Genomic DNA, 20,605 nt, shown 5'->3' with positions numbered 1-20,605 from the left:
CTCCCCTCCTCCTGACGGCTCTGGGCTCCCCCTCACCTGTGGCCCCGGTAAGAGGCCTGGATGCGAATGGCCGCTCTCTGGACCTGGGGGTCGTTGATATCCAGGGTACATCCCGGAGGCGGGGCCGCAGCCGCTGGTTTTTTGGCGGGAGCTGCCTTGGACATCTGGGGAGTGCAAAACAAACATGGGGTCTAGGCTGATACAGAGACTTTGACTTTCAGCCTTTCCCCTATCAATTCAGAACGTCCTGGGGATGGGATGTCTGGAGCTGGTCTGAGAATGGGGACTCACCGTGGTCGGGTAAACTTCGGGACTTGAGTCCACTAGCTGGGTAGCAGGTGGGACAGAGCCCTTCTGGAAGGCACAGTAGGGGCACGGGCAGGTGCTCAGCCCACGGCCCTGGTTTTATACATCGCTCCCCTCCTTGCCCGCCCCCTGACCTAAGCGGGCTCCTTATTTAGCCTGAGGGTGTTTGGGATGCTGGCTCAGCCACTGGGGCAGGCCCGAGGGGGGAAACCGGAGCAGCTCTGGGGTGCATTTCATGTCAGCACCCGGACAGCTGGGCAGCTGGATGCGGCCCTATCCCCTCCCAGGGCAGGGGGTAACCATCCCACGGCTGGTAGTACCAGACAAGGGCCCAGGCTGGCAAGAGATTCAGCTCCCCCGTGGGGCAGCTTTACACTCTGGTCAGTCCCCAGACAGTTGGACAACATGCCATTCCCAGGACACTGTCTGTTAAAGGGTGCAAGTGTTTGTGGGGGTGTCCCTGAATGAAGCCAGAGTAGCGGGGGCGGGGGAGGGACTTCACTGTCCATCCAGCCAATTATGAGAGGGCAGTGTGGCTGTCAGGACCAATCCAGAAGCACTTGCTCCCCTGGCCCTGGGAGTCTAGGCTTGTCATTTCCTCGCTGTGCCCCCTGGCGGTAAACTGAGATCAACCTAGAAGGGATGGTAAAGATTTTTGAGACTAGCATCCCCTCCTACCACCCCAGTCCTGCTCACTTCCCTCCATGTGACATGACACAGTCTGACTGACCTGGGTCTGACTGTCCTTGGAGATTGGCATTAATACTGACTTCCCAGTTCTAGGTCTGCCCAAGCCCCAGAAAGTGTGCATAGGGGCGTTAGGCTGTCTGGGAGAAGGGGTTCAGTTAACTGCTCTAGGACTTGCCTGGAGTCCAGGCTACCCAACCCAGGGCACCAGATAGAGCATTGATTCCATGCCTTATAACTGCCTGCTCAGGTGTGGAGCACTGTCACCTTTTGATCAGAGCAATTTTGACACAGCTCTGCTGACATAAATTACCTTTGCTCCTCCAGGTTTGGAACAAGCAGTTCACATGCCATTTTCAATGGAGATGGGAAGGGAACTCAAGATCAGAATGGGGATGGGAGAGGAATTTTACCATTTATCAAGATATGAGTTCAGGCACCTCATTTTTATATGAAAACACTTGCGGTGAGTAGGGGATTAAAGATTCTCACAGGCAAAGTGTATATCTTCATCGCTAAAATGACAGGTGGGCAAGATGTCTCTCTAGTCCCTTCCAGCTGGTTTGAACATCCTGTTATTTTATGATGATGGGATTTGCCTTTTCCCCGGGGTCCTGAGAAGCCAGAGAGGCTGGGCTGGGCTGGGCAAAAGGTTATTTGGGACACAGCCAAGGGGCCCTCAACCTCAGTCGGCAACACACCAGGGCTAATCCTCCAGGCTCATGATAGGAGGAGATTTTATTCCTTTTACTTTGCCAAGAACAGAGTTTCCAGGGACACCTGGGTGGCACAGCAGTTAAGCGTCTGCCTTCGGCTCAGGGCATGATCCCGGCGTTCTGGGATCGAGCCCCACATCAGGCTCCTCTGCTGGGAGCCTGCTTCTTCCTCTCCCACTGCCCCTGCTTGTGTTCCCTCTCTCGCTGGCTGTCTCTCTCTCTGTCGCATAAATAAATGAAATCTTTAAAAAAAAAAAAAAAAAGAACAGAGTTTCCAAGGTGGGGAGAGGTGGACAACAGCCCCCACCCCTGGACACAAGGAGTACTGGCTCCCCTCTCCCCTCTACCTCTGGGCAGGGCAACTGAGTCGTAGGACCCAGTGATCATTCTGTCGTTCTGCAGGGGGAAAGCTCGAGTCAAGGAGCCTTAGCACCCGTCAGACTCCCTAGCATGCCACGGGGACATGAACGTCCAGGTGGATGTGTCCCTTAGCTCTAGGAAGATGCTTGACTGTGGCCCCATTTCAGCAGACATGCCGACCAGAGCGTCGTGCAGCTGGTGGCCCACGTGCCCCAATTGGTGCTCTAACACAAAAGCATGGAGTTGAGAGGCTGTCCTGGTTTCTTCTGTGGCACTTCACCCCATCATCACAATCTCGCCAATCATCATGACCAGAGCTGGCCTGTCTCCTGGGCAGAGTGAAGGAGGCCAAGCCAGCCTTGGGATGTGGGCTGGTGCATTCCCAGAGCCCAACATCCTCCAAGTTGTAACGACAGAATATGGGAAAAGAGGTGGGGGCCACCAGAGTCTGGTTAGATGTTGGTGGTGGAGTCCTGCCAGGACTCCAGAAACTTCAGGAGAAGCAGAAGTCCCTCCTCCAAGAATAAGGGAGAGGTGGAGCCCAAAAGGCTCAGGGTCAGGAGCTATGGTCTGAAAGTGCTCGCTGTTACAGCTCAGCTCTCACTGGCCAAGAGAAGGCTGAAATGCCCCTGTCCCAGCACGCCCGGCCCCCTGTACCCCCAGCCATTCCTCCCCATAAACCACACACAGGTGCTGCTGCTTGCCGTTTTTATTTTCCTTGTGACAGACAGACAGCTGCACAGACAGCTGGATGGCTGGGGTGGGGGGGATGGTCAGGACAACACGGGCAATAGGAATTGGGTGGAAGGGAAATTTCATAAAAGTCAATAAATAAATAAATATGAATGGGAAGAAGGGCAAAGGCCACAGAGGGGTGGTGGGGACATCCCGGGGCCAGCACAGAGCGCTCAGAGCTGCCTCCACTGGGATAGGAGGAGGACAGGAGAGCACTGCTCCAGTAATCACTGCCTCCAGGCCCCAGCCCTCCAGGATCTCCTTCTGGGCATGCTGGCAGCTAGCCGCCCCCCCCCCAGTTCTCTCCTCTCCTCCCCGCCCCCCGCTGCCCTCCTTCACATGCTGGCTCCGGCTCCCTAGCACCGTCTCCATGTCCTGTCCCTGCTTCACCAACACTCGCTCCCAGCCCATGGCCCTGATACCCTGGGCTCTCTCCTCTCCCTCCTCTCCAGCCATTCATACCTTTCACAGTCGGTGCTCCCCCAGACACAGTACCTCCACCCCCAGAACCTTCCTCCAGTCTCCTCTCCCTATCCCTTGGCTTCTTTTCCTGATCTCTTACCCATTCCCTTCCTGCCCCTCTTCCTGCTTCTCTGCTCCCGGGCCCCCACCCGCACCCAGCCTGGCCCGTGGGTCTCCCCCTCTGGCTCTGGCCGGGTGGCATCGGCAAAGCCCGGGGCCTCTGTCCCTGCAGGTCCATGAGGTAATAGCCCGGCTGGATGTTGCTGCTGGTGGTGTCAGGACGGGCCCTGGAATGTCCCGCGGCCTCAGCCGAACCCCGAGTTGAAGCCCGAGGCCAGGCTGTGGTCCAAGCTGCTAGGGGCTGCCGGGGTAGGAGCGGAGCAGCACCTTGTGGCGGGTGGCGGCCTCGGCCCGGCGGCGCCGCTGCTCGCCCAGAAACTCCTTGAGCCGGTTGGTGGTGAAGGTGAGCGTCTGCCGGCGCAGCTTCATCAGGTAGGCGTCCTGCAGCCACGGGTGGGCCAGGCAGTCCTGCAGGGAGGGCCGGCTCCTGCCAGGCCCCGCCAGGCACGGTGAGCCCACAAGGCAGACCCAAGTCCCAGCCATGCCCTCCCGTCCCTGGGCGAGGCATCTTGGCCGACTCTGGGCCTCAGTCTCCCCATCTCCGGAATGGGGAAGGCGAGTCTGCCTACGTCACAGGGCTTAGAAGCATCAGTGGTGTGTAGAACAGCCACTTAGTGGTAGTAGTAGCAGCAGTGGTATGGGTGTGTTAGTGGTGGCTGGGGAGGAATTGGGGGGGATCTTCGGCTCGGGCTTGGCCAGGGCAGTCTGAGGCGGGGGGGGGGCAGGTAATGCTGGGGGGTTGGCAAGTGTGGGGCCTACTCACCAGGGATGTACTGAGAGGACCTTTCGCAAGAAGAGCATGGCGCTTTGGGAGGTGTTGGGGTATAGCTGGAAGGCATCAAAGCGGCCCCCCACAATCCGAGCTTCTGTTTCCTGGGGGTCTGGCTCATAGAATGGGGAGCGTCCACTGAGCCTGTCGTAGAGACGGTTCAGCTGACACATGTGGACTGAAGGCCCACTCACAGCCCCAGGGGGACATTAGTGTGGGGGTTCAGAGGGGCTCAGTGCTCTGGGCTGGGCAGGCGCACATGTGCGTTGGGGACGCTGTGAGGGGTGAGAGGGTATAGGTGGAAGGTGCGTCCCAGGGGCACTCACATGATATAAGTGAGCACCCCCGCTCCCCAGATGTCCGTGGCAGAGCCGATGGGTTCTCCCTTCACCATCTCAGGAGCTGACAGGAAACAGAGGCCAAGCTGAACCAGCTTTCTGATGGCAGGGAAGCGGGAGAGACAAGGGAGGCCCCTGGGGGCTTGAGGAGCGGGGCGATGCCCAGGGCACAAGACCACAGGTCCGGCAGACAGGAGGGGAGTGGGGGTGGCCCCCAGAGGAGATGCGGGCCACCTGAGGAATCAGCCCAGGTACTGAATGGTGGGGTCCCCAGAACTGCAATGGACCTGGGAACCAGGGTCACTAGCTCCCCCAGATCAGCTCTGTGGTAGAGTGCCCATTCACAGAGAACATGGCCAACCCCAGCGTTAGGAGCCATGGAAACCAGCCTGCATGGCTCCAATCCCAGGCCCATCCCTTCTAGCTATGGGATGCTGGCAAGTACTAAACCCGTCTGGCTCTCCCATTTCCTCACTGTCAAGTGTGGCTTGTAGAATACCTCCAAGGAATGGAGCTAATGAACATCAAGCATTTAGTAGGTAGCTAAATGGTAGCCGGTTTACCTTATGTATACGTATTAATAAAGGATTCTCTGTCCAGTTTTATACATCCTGGCTCTAGTGTTCATAACTGATATTGGACAAATCCTTAACCTCACTGCGCCTCTGTTTTGTCTGTAAAATGGGGGTAATGTTATGCCAATCTCCAGGGCCACTGTGCAGATAAATTGAAAAAAAAAAAAAAGGCATGGAAAGGACGGAGTTCACTGCTTGCACACAGCAAGCACTCACTAAATGCACGTAAGTGAGTGGAGTGGAGTGAGGCCTGGCTGCTGCCCCTGCGGTAGGAGCCCAAGCCCCGACCGTGGCCGGCACGGTGCCCTCACCCATGAACTCCAGCGTGCCCGTGCGGTGGCCCAGGGGCCGCAGGGCTTGGGGGTTGTAGGGCTGGGCGCTGCCGAAGTCCACGATCTTGAGCGCGTTGTCAGGAGCCAGCAGCAGGTTGTCGGGCTTGATGTCCAGGTGCAGCACTTGGCGGCCGTGGAGGTAGTCCAGGCCTTGCAGCAGCTGCACCACATAGGTGGCCACGTCGTCCTCCGAGTACCGGAACCTGGGGGGGGGCACCCAGGCGAAGCAGGTGACATCCCTGCTCTGCTCTCCCGCCCTCGCTCCCCGCGTCCCCCAGGATGCCCCGCTCCCCCAGTTACCTGTCACTGAGCCCACAGAGGAGCTCGCGGTTCCCGCAGCTCTCGGCGATGAGCACGAGGTAGCGTGGGGTGATGTAGGCCTCGTGCAGGGCCATGAGCCGCTCGTGGTGCAGTGTCCGCAGGACTTCATACTCCTGCAGGACGCGCTGCTTCCCCTCGGCCGCGTAGGGCACAATCTTGGCCATGAAGGTCCGCCCAGTGGCATTCTCCCGGCATGCCCGCACCACACCGAAGCGGCCCCTGTGTGTGTACCGGGGGGACATCACACGCTCAGAGGAAAGGAGCCGGGGGGAGCAGGGGCCCCAGGGGGGCGAGTGTGCAGTGCTTCTGAGTGTGACCTCTGAAGTTCAATCCTAGGAACCTGGGTTGGAGTCTCAGCTCTGCCCCTCACTGGCTCTGTAGCTCAGGCCAATCTCGGTTTTCCCGTCTGTGAAATGGGTGATGATAATAGTGCCATCTCTTTCTCTCTCTCTGAGTTGTAAAGAGTAAATGACCTCACACGGTTAAAGAGCTTAGCACGGTGGGGGCGCCTGGGTGGCACAGCGGTTAAGCGTCTGCCTTCGGCTCAGGGCATGATCCCAGCGTTATGGGATCGAGCCCCATATCAGGCTCCTCTGCTATGATCCTGCTTCTTCCTCTCCCACTCCCCCTGCTTGTGTTCTCTCTCGCTGGCTGTCTCTACCTCTGTTGAATAAATAAATAAAATCTTTAAAAAAAAAAAAAAAAGAGCTTAGCACGGTGCCGGCAGAGAAGATTTGAACTCAGTAGTGCCAGGCACCCAGATCTCAGCCCCTCCCCAGCCCTGTCCAGGGCAGTCTGGTTTCTCTCTGCATCCCCCTGTTCCCTGAGTCCCACTCTCTCCCCCCTCCTGGACCCACTTGCCTGGCCTTCTCCTCCAGGAAGGTGTAGGGTTTCTGAGGGGGCCCCTGCCGAAGAGTGGTGCCTTCTGGCCCAGAAGTGCTGGGGGGACCACCCACAGGGGAGCTGATGGCCTCCTTGGGTGGGCTGAGGCTTCCTACAGTCACCTTGGTGGGCTCAGGAGGGGGCTCGGGCCCTGGGGGCTCGGGGGCTGGGGGTGCAGACACAAAGGAGGTCACCATATACAGGGGAGTAGGGGAGGACGCCGGTTTCACCCCTTGAGGGGTGGAGGCTGGGGTCGGGGTCCCAGTGTCAGGGGCGGAAGACTTGGGCTCACTGGGGGTGGCCTGGGCACTGGATAGGGTGGGCTCTGCTTGCTGGGCAGGCTGCAGGCCCCTGTGCTTTCGTGGGGGGGTTTGGGGTGGTGGACCCACAGCCTTGAGTGAGGACAAGGCCTGGCTGAGGGGCACTGGGGGAGATGAGGGGCTGAGAGCGGCTGGCTGAGGGGCCAGGGGAGCGGGAGCTGGGGCGGGGGTTGGGGAGGGGGCCAGTGAGGTAGGAGTGTGAGGAGGCGGGGCCCTGGCTGGCCCTGAGGTGACAGGGACGTCTTGGTGAGCAGCGGATGGTGGAACTGAGGAGTCTAAGTGAAAACAAAGAAAATCATCATGCTGGTACCCGGCGGCAAAACCGGGGTGCTCAGGGGCCCCTCTGTTCTCTGGCCACCCCCCTACCTCGTCCCACTGACCTTGTGTGCCCCTGACGATGACCTTCTCAGAAGGGTTGCTAAAAGGCCCTTGCCCCGCACGGTTGGCGCAGGCCACACGGAATCTCACGGTCACACCGACTGGCAGGTGGGTCACGTTGTAGTAACAGTCAGGGATGCCTGAGCTCACAGGGTGCCAGACAGACTCCCCTGTAGGCAGCACGGGGGAGGGGCTGAGGCCACAGAAGGGGTAGCCCAAGCTCCCAGGGCTATCTGTGAGGAGCTCAGGGAGGGCGATCATCATCTCCTGGGCTTGTGCACCTCCCGCCCCCTCCTCCCACTGGCCTGCCCTGTCCCTCACCATCCACCCGCCGCTCCAGCGTGTACGTGCAAGGTGCCCGGCTGTCTCCTGGCTTCCAGAGCACCAATGCCGTGTCCTGGTAGGTCTGGGGCACCTCAGGAGGAGCTAACTTTCCTGGGATGCCTGGCAAGAGGAGGGGAGCCCCAGTGAGCCCCTATACCCAGCTTAGGGCCCTTCAAGCCCTACCCCACCATATGCCATCACTGCCCCCCCTGAGTCCCTGCCCCAGGCTCACGGGCCACAGCCACAGTACAGGAGCTGGTGATGCTGCCTAGAACATTGGTGGCTGAGCACTCATAGAGCCCAGCATGTCGCTTGCCCGCCCGGGGGATGCTTAGCAGCTGCCGTCCATCTTTGCAGGACACGATGATCACCGACGGCTCTGATTGGAGGGACTGCTTGTCTAGGGGCCAGGAAGAGCACAGGGGGCTGCTGAGTGAGACAGCACACGTGGTCTTCCAGGACCTCCCCATTGGCACCTCCCTGAGCATCCCCTGGCCTTGGGGCCACCTGCCTACCCCCTCTCTGAGAGAGAAGTATTTCTTACCTTTCGTCCAGGAGATGTGGGGTGTAGGGCAGGCCGCCGGCAGGCAGAGCAGGGTGGCTGCCTCTCCCTCCAGCAGCACCTGGTCCTTGAGTTTGATGTGGAAGACTGGGGGGAAATCTGGAGGGAGGACAAAGATAGCCATGGGTCTGCGGGAACCCCAGCTCACTGGCCGCGGAGGGAGGGGAGGATGCGTGTGAGAGCTGGTGTTGCCAGCAGGGAGCAGAGTGAAATGTTGTCTCTTCCCAGTCAAATGTGGAAAGGAGAACCCCACACCATGCCTTCGAGAATTTTCTTTGGGGTGAGGATCACTTTCCTGGGGTGTAGGACTATATTTTCCTTTCATCGACAATGGAAGATGCTTGGGAGCTCCGCCGTATGTTTGTAAACTGCTCAGAGGGGTTCTGGCACTAAGTAAGTGTTCTATAAACATTGGTTAAGTAAAATGAAAACAAATATGGAAACACTATGCTGATTAAGATTCTGCAATACCCACTCCCTCTGAGGCCCCATAGGGCAAGTGACAGGAGCCAGTGACCTGAGCTGAGACTCCTGGGATTGAACATTACGTTCAGTCAAAATGTGTTGTCTCCAAAGAGCTAAAGTCAAGCCAAGTTCAGGGCACACCTCTGAAGCGTGTCAGCCTCACCGACCCCTCGTCCCACCTGGGGTCTGGGGACACGGTCTTAGACCTCACACATACTCCTTCAGGTCAGCTAAGTAGTGAGAGCTTCTGCAGGGACAAGAGACAGTACCCGAATGACCTTGGACCATGTTTTGTCTGTAAATTGAGGAAAACCATAACACAAAGCTCCCAGGCTTGCTGTGAGGATTGAGAGGCATGGGAAGTGCTTAGCGTGTGTCTAACATATGACAAGCACTCAGAAGTGTTAGCTTTTATCATTGATATGTCCAGGAGAGGAGCTAGGGACAGACCCCGCCCCCCCCCCAGAGAAAGAGGCTCTCCCAGCAAAGCTGGCCTCCCAGCCAGCTGGTGAATACGCCCACGGCTGGGCTTGGACGGGCCAAGGTCTTCCCAGCACTGCAGCCCGCCTGTGGCTCCTTGGTGTTATGACAATTTGCCTTCCTGATCCCTGGGAAGTCTCCTTCTCTTTAGAAAAATCCCAATCTGGTCCAAGCCACTGGGGGGTGGGGTAAGGGGGGGTCAGAAAGAGCTGAGGGGACCATATACCTGGGAGGCCCAGCTACTGCCTGTCTGAGGAACTGGGAAGGAGTGGAGGCGGGATAGGCTGGGCAGGGGAGGCATGCTCAGCCAGAGTATCAGGAGAGCCAGCGTGACCCCCCAGTTTCACACTATACCCCAGTGTTCCCCAAGGAGGGGTCACACACTGAGGCTCCAATGACACAAAGTAAATATAGTTTCATCCATGGCTGCTTCCAGACCAAGTGAGGGTACTAGGGAGGGGGGAGAGAGAGGGGGGCCAGGAGGAGAGATGAAAGGTGACCCCAGCTCAGCCCTGCCAGTCCCAGCCCCATTCCCCCAGAGGCCAGCCCTAGTTGGTCAAGTGGACAGCCTTCGTCTTACAGGGAGGGGGCGAGGATGAGGTAAGGGGACACTGCCTAGGCAGGAAATCAGCTGCACAAGCAAAATGGAGCCGGGAGAGAAGCCCCAGTGGGAAGGAATCAGCTGTCTCCAGGCCTCAGTGCTGGCTTCTCTCTCTTACCTCGCCTTTTCTACCCTTGCCCCCACGGGCTGGCCTCCTTCCCTCCTCTTCGCTCACTACAGCCCCTGCTGCCTCAAGGAAGACACCCTAGTTCCCCTGGCCAAAGCTGGACACAGTCACCCCAAACCCAGCTGAGGCGTGGCAGGAACGGTGCTGAGGAGTTTTATTAGGAAACGGGGGGAAGAACGGAACTGGTGACTGAGCCCACAGCCTGGTTTGGTGGGCTTGTGCCTTTCCGCATGCCGGTCTGGAGCACCTGGGCCCCTGAAGCCTTTGCCTGTGGTCCCTGAGTAATGATCCCTTTTCAGGTGGGGGACTGGGGTGATCCCAGGTGGAGAACACCTCTCTCCCTGTCTCCCTGCACATTTGGGCAGAGAAACAGAGCAGGGCATATCCCAAATCTCCCTCCCCCCAGCAAAGAGCCGTGAAGTCTGTTCTCCCCCCCCATCACCCCCCAAACAAGCACCTTCTGTGGGGGCAGGGAGGATGAGAAAGGACAGCAAGGGTGTTCAGGGCTATGGAAGAATGGAGAATTGGGGGCACCGTCCAGACTGTGGGCCTCTGGGCTGGGAGAGAAAGAGTGTCTGGGTGCACATTCCAGCATACACACATGTGGAGGGGAGCTGTGGGGGCAGGGGGAGCTTATCCTGCGTTCCTTCAGAACTATACCCAGTTACAGAGAGTTTTAGGGTCTTTCAGGAGGGAGGAGGCTAGCCAAAGAAAGGCAGAAGTCTGGTGTCCCAAAGCCACCTCTGGGGTCTGGCTGCAGAGGACCCCCCAGCCCAGCTCTCTGGCTGCTCCACGTACTATACCAGCTCGGTGACTTGGACGAGCTGCTTAGCGTGGCCAAGCCTGTTTCCGTTTCCTCAGCGGTAAAACAGGGACAGTGGCAAGAATAGTTCCTAAACAACGTGGGAGGCTTTGATGAAGCAGCGCTTGTAAAACACTTACTAAGACACTCAGCACCACTAGCTGGTGGAATTAGCTCATGCTATTCTATTGTTGTTTTCCCGATTCCAGGTCCCTTCTCCTACTGCCCCAGCTCTGCGAGATGGGCTCCACCCAGCTGTGACTGCCCCTGGGGCGGGGAGGGTGCTACTCACCCGAAGGCCTCTATTACCTGACTCACTGCGCACATACTGGTGCCCCAAATCCTCCTGGGCACTGGCAGAGAGGTTTGGCTGTGACAACCCCTTGTCCTTTCGCAGCCGAGAGAGGCCCCAGCGCCGCCGACTTCGGCTTTGGCTTTCCCCTGGAGCTGTGAAGACACAGACCCATAAGTACTCGCCCAGCCAGTCCCAGAAAGCTCCCACCTCCCTGCGGTGGTCAGATTAGAGAAGCCAAGAACTTGTAGCCCCCTCCCCCGCCCGCCCCTCAGCCTCCCTGCACCCAAGCCCTGCCAAGTCCATCCTCAAAGCCTCCAGCTCCTTCACCCAGAGCCTCTCTCCAGTGCCCCCACGCTGCTCCGCACTCTGCACCTGTCACCCAGCTCCACACCCTTACCCCAGCCAGAGACACACATTCACCTGACACACTCGGCCGGGTCCCTCACCTGAGGAGCCGGACGTGGCGCTGGCCTCGGAGCCCAGGGACTCTGCAGAAGGAGTGCTGGCGCCGGCCTGGGCAGCCAGCTGGTTGTGTGGGAGGCCGAGGCGCCGCAGGCTCTCGCCCTCCGACGTGGCCCTGCGCAGCCGTCCGAACAGCGGCGTGTTGCGGCCCGACGGGCCCCCCGAGTCCTCGCTGCTACCGCTGCGCTGCAACCGGCTGGACAGCCGCTCCAGCGTGGAGCTCAGCCTCCTGCGCACCGCCAGCACCGGGGAGCCCCGTGCCGAGCTGCCGCCCTCCGAGCTCTCCCCGTCCCCGCCGCGGGCCTCCCAGGCCGGGTGGCGCTGCGCCGGCGGGGTGCGCCGCAGACGCTGGGACAGCGACAGTGAGAGGCGGCGCACGAGGCCCGGCTCCCCGACCGCCCTGAGGTCCTGCACGGAGCGGGAGCGCTCGGGCCGCCGGACCAGCTCCAAGGGCGTTCCCGCTGGGCTGGGCCGGTACATGCCGTCCTCCTCCTGGGCCCCGCGGAAGGGGCCGCGCTCCTCTGAGCGCGAGCGGCTCAGCAGTCGCAGTCCCCGCGACAGGGGCGACTCACGGCTGCGCTTGAACTTGGCCTCGAACACGGCCTCGGACTCCAGGTTCTCGATGCTGCTGCTGAGACTGCTACCTGGCCTGCGGGGCACTGCGGCGACCCGAGCTTTCTCGGCTGGCACGGGGTGTGCCCCTGCTGTAGGCAAGCGCTTCTCAGAGGCTCCTGGAGGTGGGGAGGCAACCCGGGCGAACACAGCCGGGTGGGGTCTGGGCTCCGATGGAGGTGCTCCGGGGCCCTGCAGGGGACCTTGCGTGTGGCCTGACAGCTGGAGCGACTGCATGATCTGGGCATAGGGTGTGAGGGGGGGCGCTGGGGTTTGCGGAGCCACGGGGGGCTGTGTAGGCTTGGGGGCCGGGATTGGCTCTAGCGTGGACTTCGGGGACTTCGGGGCCTTCTCTTGGGCAGGCTGGGGTGCCAAGGGCTGTGGGGCATCACTGGGTGTGGTGGCAGGAGGTTTCAGAGACTTGGGGACACTGGATTTGGGGGCACTGGGTTTGGAGGCACTGGGCCTTGCAGGGCTGGGTGGCTGGGCTTCGCTGAGGGCAGACAAGGAAGGAGACTCCTGCAGCCTGCGGGCCCCAAGCCTGGCCACGGGGATCTCAAGGGGCGCCCCAGCACGGCGGTGCCGGCCCCGGGGCTCTGCCTCACCCTGCGAGAAGCTGCTGCTCTTCTGTAGGCCCCGAGTCTCAGGTGGGGGCTGGTGGCGAGGTGCTGCCTCGCTGGAGGCAGCCCGTGCCAGCCGCGGATCCCGGGCACGGCCCCCCAGGCTCTCTAACAGGGGGCCCCTGAGGCCGCTGACCTTACCATCCTCAGGGCCTCCCCGCAACAGCCGCTGGCGCAGGGCCTGCAGCCTCTGGGCATACTCGCCCTCACCCAGGCCCCCCCGGGTCAGGCGGGTGGCCCCCGGGCTGGGGCTTCGGCGCTGCGGCAGCTCTACAGAGGCTGCCTTGTGCAGGCCCCGGCCCGGCTCCCTCGGCCCGGCCCGGGGCAGGGCGCTCTCAGCAGAGCTGCCCCTCCGGAGCTCTTTCCGCTGGGGGCTGGACCCAGCTTGGGGCTCCCGGCCTGGGGAGGGGAGGGCCTGAGGGCTGGGGCCCTCCTGGTCCTGAGAGGGGGCCCTTCCCTGCTCCTGCCAGTCCATGGGGGTGGCAGCCCCAGCCTCTGGGGTCCCCAGGGCCTCATCTTCAGTGGGAATGTCGGTGAGGGACACCCGGGAGCCCGAGAACTCGGGCTGCAGTGGTCGGGGCACTGAGGGCAGCTCCTCCAGCTCTTCTTCTTCTGAGTCCGAGGAGGATGAGAGCCCCCCGCTGGGGGGCGGTCTTCGGGGTACGGCTACCCACACCCGCTCTGGGGGTGCCCGCAGCAGCTCAGGGATGGGACGCAGCACCAGGTGGCACTTGTAGCTGATCTGGGAGCGCTGGGGACAGGGTACTGAAGTCAGACCTGGGAGGGACCCCTGCGGCCAGACTGACCCATGCAAGTCCACCTCAGCCCCCGGGGAGGAGAGACCTAGGGCAGGCAGAGGGCCAGGGAACAGGAGCGAAGCTGGGGGCTGAGAGAGTAAAAAGTGGGTGAAGACAGGTGAGCAAAAAATGAGGGCATGTGATAGAAGGACGGCAGGGTCAGAGACAAAAACTGCAGAGTGAGATGGTGGCAGGCACGGAGGCAGGGCCCGGGCAAACTCACCTGCCACCTCCTCCGGGAAAGGAACAGCTTTAGGTGATCCGTGCTCACCTCTGCACCCTTTGCCTGTGTCTGCAAACCCAGGAAAGAGGGCCTGAGGAAAGGTCCTCTGTCAACCTAGACCCTCAAAGTTCGGCAATGGAGAAAGTCCACAGGCGGGGACAGTGGACTGAGCAGCACTGAGTCTGGGCTCCTGGCTGGTCCCCTCCCCCTTAGATCTGTCACAACTCCCACAGCCAACGTGCCTGTGTATGGACAAAATCCCTGAACCTAAGAGGAGAGGCAGAACATCAGTGGCTCTCGGGAGGGCTTTGGGGCTTACACCAGGGCTCAAGGCCCCGTCCTGGTACCTTAGCTGCCCTCAGGAGCCCACGCTTAGGCCCCTGGCTTGGGCTCTGCTTCCCAGCTCACCATCTGTCCCCATGGAGAGCCAGCATCCCAGACATCTGGAGCTTTGGTGGGCCAGACCAACACAGATGCTTCCCTCAGTCACCCACCCAGGCTGTCCTTTTCAGAGCTCATCTATGATCTGAGAGCCCAGGCTCATATTCAAAGGACAGATACCAGAATGACCTCAACCTTCAGTTGACCCAGCACAATACTCAGTGGATGGTTTATTCACTCACTCTTTCTAGGTCATTTGCTGAACCTCACCCCTCTGCCTGGCATTGTCCCCTGCACTGCTGGGGTTTGAAGATGAATGAGTGAGAGTTCTGGCCTCACAGAGCTCAAAACCAAGAGGCCAAGCCAGCCAGGCCACCCACCAACCACAGTGCGGGACAGAGGTGGACGCACAGGAGTGAGGAGGACCAGGGCTGGTCTCGAGAGGCAGGGAAAAGGCTGATGAAGACCCCCCCCCGGATGGGGGGGCGCCCAGACTTGTGCCTTGGAGTCCATGATACTCCAGCTTGAGCCTCAGTTTCCTTATCAGCAAAATAGGAGTAATAATGTCTTCCTTCACGGAGCTATTGTGAGGCTAACGGATCGTGTGTATGTAAACTGCCTATCATGACTACTGCACACAGTAGGCACTCAATAAATGGAGCTGTTAATAATGTTCCCTCTCCTCCCACCTCTTGTACCACTACCTTGCAAGACTAGACTCACTTTGAACCAAGGATGTTCTAGGGTCTCCTCTGCGGTAGGCCTCCTGTAAAGGAATGAGGATTAAGAAGGGATAGATCATTCATTCAGTGAGCCAGCCAATAAATGGGAACACAGAGCCTGCAAGGAGCTGGGAGACTGTCTAAGGGCAGAGGCTGGGGCAGGAGTGAGGGGACTCTGCCGGTAGGGGGCTCCTCGGGGCCCTGTACTCACAGCCGGTCCCGCACCAGCACTTTGATGAGGAAGCCCCGGGCCTCCCTGCTCAGGCTCAGAAATGTGGTCTCCTCGAAGGCCACGTTGTAGTTTCGAATGTTCATCAATGTCGTCCGATCGTTTTCCCCAACAAACGGGGAGATTCCCGTCAGACTGCGGAGGAAGAGGGGGCTGGCATGAGAGGTGGACAGGGCCCTGGGGCTGAGGCAGAGACTGCTGAGGGATGCCAGTGGCTGGGGACAGGTGGAGCCCCAAGCCTCTGGAGAAGGCAGAGGCAGGGTGAATCTGAGGGTAGTCTTCCAGACTTTTGCCTGTCCTTCCCGCCCCCACCCTCCAGTAGGTGAGGAGGCAGTACTGCCTTAAGAACTGGGTGCCCAGCTCCCTGCCCCGGGCCCATGTTTTAGAGGACCCGTTTTGTCCCTCCTGTCATGGCCAGTCCCTGAGGTGAGGAGTCTGTGCCTACAGGATATGCCACCCTGAGCCTGAGCCTCCCCCTTCTAGTGCCTGTTCTGAACACTCAGGGCCTCACAGTCCCCTGCCTAGAGAGCACTAAGCCTGTACTGGCCTGTCTCTGTCCAGCCTCCCAAGCAGGCCGCCAGCGTGCCCGCCCCTTATGGACCAGCATGGTGGTAGAGAGAGCTTAGACCTGCAGGCTAAGGCATCCCCATTCATGCATGAGGCCCCTTGCAGTGCAGGAAGGGGCAGGGGTGTGGAAGACAAGGGGTGGGCTGCAGGCCCCAAACTGCTCTCCCGTCCCAGGCGCTGCAAATGTTAGGGGTCGGGCTGCTAGGAGATCATTGGAAACTGGGGTCCTGAGTGCAGAGGGGTCCTTACCAGAGGAAGGCAACAACGCCCACAGGCCTGTGATGAAAGGAGAGTAACAGATGGGTCAGTGGACAGCCCACCCCCCACCAGAAGACAGCAGTTTTCTGCTACCGCTAACATAATGAGGAGTGGCCTCACTGGGACAGATGGGTGCAAGGATGCCTCCTCCAGGGAGGACTGTCAATCAAGAGGTCCCGAGGTCCCTGGTGGAGTCAAGGGCCATGGCAGGGCCAGCCCAGGAAGCCCAGAGGAGTCTGGGAACCAAGGTGCCTACAGAGGAGAAGGCCCCATACCAAGGGGAGATGAGGAGCCAAGGAACCAAGTCTGGGCAGGGCTAAGGCCTTGAGTGATTGGATCAATTCTGATGAGGGGCAGGTCGTAACATGGGCAAGAGATCCCTGAGCTCTGCCACCAACCTCCTGCCAGAGAAGGAAGCTGGGCTTGGTGATGCCCCTCTCTACCAGTGAGCAAACTCCCCCCGCACGGCACTGAGGGAAGCCGTCCCGGTCCGCCCGGCAGCCCGGCGTGCCAGCATTATTACCAGACATCGGTGACTCCAGACACAGGGCTCTGATTGACAATCTCGGGGGCCACGAACTCAGGCGTGCCATATTGGCAGTACTGGGGCTCTCCCGGAGTCAGCTCCTGGGCATTCCCAAAGTCACAGATCCTCACCTGCTCTTCACCCTCCACACCATCCCATACCATCAGGTTCTCAGGCTGCAGAGCACAAGGGAAAGCATGGGAACTGGGTGAAGGGGGAGGATGCCCCGGTGCCTGCCTCCCACAGGGGCTGCCTGCTCCCCACTCCCCACCTGCACCTCACCTTGACATCCAAGTGCAGCACATGGTTCTGGTGCAGGTAGTATATTCCCTCTAGCACTTGCTGCATGTAGGCCCGGATCTGTGGAAATGGGAGGCCCAAAGTCCGTGGGGAAAGGGTGGGGTATTATGCCTCTTGCTGTGTGGGAAGAGGTCAGGCCGTGCCTGAGAAGTAGACTTCAGATGGCTGGTGGAGGCAGTTGAAACATAGATTGGGGGTTTCTGAGGTCTAGGGCCTCCAAGTACAGCTGCACAGGTTGTGCACACAATTATAGGAGGGAACCATTTACATTGTAATAAATAGAACTGTGCAGTGCACAATTTATACAGCCCTACGTGGCAGGACAGCAGTGAGACTTTTCGAGTCTAGGTGGGGCTCCTTCCAAGACAAATGTCTGGGGAATGTTTATATGAAGAGACTGGGAAACCACAGGGGTAGGGGCCACCACTCCCCCTGGCCTATTCATGGCCCAGACGGCAGGCCCAGGGCCCACCCCTCCGTTCTCAGAGCTCAGGTGGGTAAACACCAGCGCCCAGCCTGACCCCTACCACCCACTGCCCTCACCTCAGACTCACACACGGTGGGTTTCCTGGCCATTCGCTCCAGCAGCTCCTCTGTGCATCTGTGCCCCAGATCAAGGAGAAGAGTGACCAGTGCCAACTTCTGGGCCCTCCCTGGGCAGTGCCCTCCACCCCTAGAGCTCAAGTCAGATCCCAGCTCTGCAGCCTTCTCCTTCCCCTTAAAGCACATCTAATACCAGTTCGCAGTTGTGTCTCCGCCCTACCCCTGTCATCTGGGTGCACAGATGGGACCACCCTGCTTGACCTCTCATTTGCTGTAGGCTCTCAGGCAAGTCACCCAACCTCTCTGAGCCTAGGTTCCCTCAGGTGTAAAATGGGGATGACATCTCCTCTCCACCACCCTGTGAAGATTTTAAAAGATCAAGTTAGAGCAGAATTTTGTACACCACGGACGGAACGTCCTGCCTCTATTTGAGAATGACCCGGAAGCCCATGACAGGTAACAGCAGGGCATTTTGCTGAGGTGTGGGTTCTGACAGTGCAGACTAGGAGGCGGGTATGAAGGACGTGGTCCCCCTGCTAACGGGAGGAACAAGCCGACCAGCCAGCACGCTGAGCACAGTGCGCCTCTGTTTAACCAGAGCTCTCATAAAAGGATAAAATCCATTCTCTACGAAAACAGCCTCCCCGACACAGCTAGTGCTGATGCTCACCTGAAATGGGTCACTTCGAATGTTTGGATATACCGTACCATATTTTGTGCACACGCCTTTTGTTAGCCGTGTGGCCTTGGATGAGTTACTTAGCCTCTCTAGACCTCAGTTTCATCATTTGTAAAACGGGGATAAAAAAGGGGCACCTGGGTGACTCAGTCGCTTGAGCGTCGGACTCTTGGTTTCGGCTCAGGTCATGATCTCGGGGTCGTGGGATCGAACCCCGCGTCAGGCTCCGCGCTCAGCACAGAGTCTGCTTGGGAGTCTCTCCCTCTCCCTATGCCCCTCCCCACTGTCTCCCTAAAATAAATTTTAAAATCTGAAAAAAAAAACAGGGATACAAAGATTCCATGAGCTAGGCATACACGAGGATTAAGTAGGCTAATAGTTGTCGAACTCTTGGAGGCTGCCAGGCACACACAAGTGCTATGTAAGTTTAAGCTAAGAAAAGGTGGTGGAGGGAGCGGTGCTAAAAACTGTTGGTTTTTGCAGAAGTCCCCAGACTCTACTCTGTAAAGTACTCACCAAAGGCCTTCGGAACTCCCAATCGTCAATGGGAACATTTCACAAAAGGGGGTCGGCACCTCCTGTCAATGGGACTACTTTGTAAAGTATAAAGCATGTTGCTAATTGGCCACCTGTCCCCTACCCACTCAGCCTATCCCAGGATACAGCTCGGTGACAATGACCAGTCCCCGACGCCTCTCAAAGGCCTCATGGAAATAGAGAACGCAATCATGCTGGAGCCGGGCCAGCAGCCGGGCCTCCCGCCACGCTGATGCCTTTGGCTTGGCCTGGCTGGGGATGAACTTGGCCGCAAACTCCAGGCCGGAGCTTCGCTCCACCACGCGCCGCAGGTAGGAGAAAGCACCCCTGGGTGACGACACAGGGAGGGGAGGGGCTCAGTCATTGTCGCAGCCCCAGCACTCCTCGGCCTCCGAGCCTCAGACCCAGGCCCCATTGGGCTCCTAGGCACCGCAGCCCCTCCTAGCCCCACACCTGCCAATCTCTTGATGGATGTCGTAGAAGTCGCTGAGTCTCCTTCCTCGCTGTTCCTCTGCTTCCCCAGTCCCCTCTACCTCCATGGCTGTCTGAGCTGGAAAAGAGAGGCCTGGTGTTAGGTGGGGAGGGCAACAGAGGAATGAGGGCACCTGTGGATGACATCTCCGCCCAACAGAGATGACAGGCAGGGCAGAGGGAGGAGACAAAAGAAGAGCAAGAATGTTGGGGTCCCAAGGCGGGGACCCAGGGATGGAAGATAGGGGTGGTTTGGGAGCAAAGGCGCTGGTGAGTGGCTCCTGGCCCGGGGGGCTCATGTCACCTTCCCAGGGAATAAGCGCTTTGCCCTTCTCCCCTTGCATGCGAGCGCACCTGAACGCACAGCCAGCTCAGCTTTGCAGGAGACTTCACCAGCCGGGTTCCGAGCAGTGCAGGTATAGACACCTCCATCCTGGGTCCCTGTGCTGAGCACCACCAGGGAGCACTCGTTCTCTTCATACACGAAGGTCACATGGCTACTCTCGGTCAGCAGCACCTCATCCTGCAGAGGGGGCCGTCACCTCCAGCTCAGGCCTGGCTGTACCACTACCTGGGACCCACCTTTATCTCCATGTCGGAGACCCAGTCTCATCCCTATGTCAGGGCCAGGAACCCTTCCACCCCAGGGCCCAGTATTATCTCTGTCCTTGCTCCCTTCAGCACCCAAAATCAGCTCCACTTTTATCTCCCACTAATAGTCCTGCACCCCCCAATTCGTCCTCTGGTCCCTGAAACACCCACCAGGGTCACACAGAATCCTGGGTCCTGTTCTCTTCTCCTAGCCACACCTCTGACACCTTTGTTCTTCTCTGTCCAGGCTCCTCTCCTCCTGAGGTGGCCAAGACTCTTCCTGTGCAGAAATCCCTCCTCTCTGACCTCCAGCTCCCAGCCAGCCCCATGCTAGGAACCCCCCCCCCCCGAGGTCTTTGTCACCCTCTGACCTTGTACCACATGATGTCTGGCAGTGGTTTCCCCTCAACCACCACGGCGAAGCGAGCGGTTTCCCCAGCCCCCACCTCCACGTCCTCCATGATGGACTCAAATCGAGGGGCCTCTGAAACACACAGGGGTGGGGGTGGGGAAGAAAGGGTGACAACACTGGGGTCACAAGGTCCTGCCTTCTCAAGTCCCTCTCCAAGCCCTCCCTCAGCAACTAGCTCAGGCAGAACACCGGACACCCCCCACACACACCTCCCAGAGCCCCAGCACCCCACCCCCTGACGCTCTCACACTCGGACCCTGGGAACACCAGAGTGCCTAGCCTGGACCAAGGGCTCTTCCCGTATATCCACACGAGATGTTCTCCAAATCTCAGAAAACCTAAGCCACGGATGCAGCCTTGCTCTGTTGGACCCTCAGTGTTCATTTGCCAGCTTTGAAACTAGGAGATTTTCACACACAAAAGAATTCTGGATTTCCTGCCTCCCTGGAAAAACCAAGATTGGCCTTCTTGAGCCTCTTCCTTCACTGCATTAATGGGCTGGCACAGAGGGGCTCAATGCTGCCCCCTGTGGGTGACCGCCCTTCCACACAGCCCTACCTCTGGCTTTACCGTCCTGGGCCCTGCAGGCAGCTCAGGCTGTGACCCTGAATTAAATTCACGGATGCCATTGCCTCTATCTTGATGTTTTCTCTCTGAATCTTATTTTAATGTTTAAGGGGGCTTTTACCACCAGGAGATGGCAAGATGAACAAACAGG

The 20,605-nt window shown here is 59.2% G+C and overlaps 1 protein-coding gene across 8 annotated transcripts in view; it reads right to left on the bottom strand.

Annotated features, from left to right (window-relative positions):
- Nucleotides 1–2,986: 2,986 nt before the first annotated feature.
- The window catches only part of SPEG (striated muscle enriched protein kinase), a 55,494-nt gene continuing 37,875 nt past the window's right edge, over nucleotides 2,987–20,605 (bottom strand). For 7 of the 8 annotated variants that reach the window (XM_034655239.1, XM_034655240.1, XM_034655241.1 and 4 more), the window contains 23 exons: nucleotides 19,847–19,959; nucleotides 19,239–19,407; nucleotides 18,867–18,963; nucleotides 18,540–18,740; nucleotides 17,198–17,255; nucleotides 16,637–16,714; nucleotides 16,352–16,530; nucleotides 15,820–15,846; nucleotides 14,986–15,138; nucleotides 14,776–14,818; nucleotides 13,672–13,740; nucleotides 11,404–13,402; nucleotides 10,972–11,109; nucleotides 8,170–8,286; nucleotides 7,858–8,025; nucleotides 7,623–7,745; nucleotides 7,304–7,471; nucleotides 6,583–7,198; nucleotides 5,701–5,940; nucleotides 5,380–5,603; nucleotides 4,482–4,557; nucleotides 4,150–4,299; nucleotides 2,987–3,813 (listed from right to left, as the gene is read on the bottom strand). In XM_034655239.1, the coding sequence (XP_034511130.1) occupies nucleotides 3,621–3,813; nucleotides 4,150–4,299; nucleotides 4,482–4,557; nucleotides 5,380–5,603; nucleotides 5,701–5,940; nucleotides 6,583–7,198; nucleotides 7,304–7,471; nucleotides 7,623–7,745; nucleotides 7,858–8,025; nucleotides 8,170–8,286; nucleotides 10,972–11,109; nucleotides 11,404–13,402; nucleotides 13,672–13,740; nucleotides 14,776–14,818; nucleotides 14,986–15,138; nucleotides 15,820–15,846; nucleotides 16,352–16,530; nucleotides 16,637–16,714; nucleotides 17,198–17,255; nucleotides 18,540–18,740; nucleotides 18,867–18,963; nucleotides 19,239–19,407; nucleotides 19,847–19,959 (5,399 nt within the window). In that variant the 3' untranslated portion in view covers nucleotides 2,987–3,620. The remainder of the gene's footprint in view (nucleotides 3,814–4,149; nucleotides 4,300–4,481; nucleotides 4,558–5,379; nucleotides 5,604–5,700; nucleotides 5,941–6,582; nucleotides 7,199–7,303; nucleotides 7,472–7,622; nucleotides 7,746–7,857; nucleotides 8,026–8,169; nucleotides 8,287–10,971; nucleotides 11,110–11,403; nucleotides 13,403–13,671; nucleotides 13,741–14,775; nucleotides 14,819–14,985; nucleotides 15,139–15,819; nucleotides 15,847–16,351; nucleotides 16,531–16,636; nucleotides 16,715–17,197; nucleotides 17,256–18,539; nucleotides 18,741–18,866; nucleotides 18,964–19,238; nucleotides 19,408–19,846; nucleotides 19,960–20,605) is intronic. The other variant, XM_019805476.2, reaches the window with a different exon arrangement.

This window comes from Ailuropoda melanoleuca, chromosome 2 (assembly GCF_002007445.2).
Source record: "Ailuropoda melanoleuca isolate Jingjing chromosome 2, ASM200744v2, whole genome shotgun sequence".
Lineage (NCBI taxonomy): Eukaryota > Metazoa > Chordata > Mammalia > Carnivora > Ursidae > Ailuropoda > Ailuropoda melanoleuca.
Note: the sequence above shows the minus strand (reverse complement) of the source record. Positions and strands in the feature narration are given on the sequence as shown.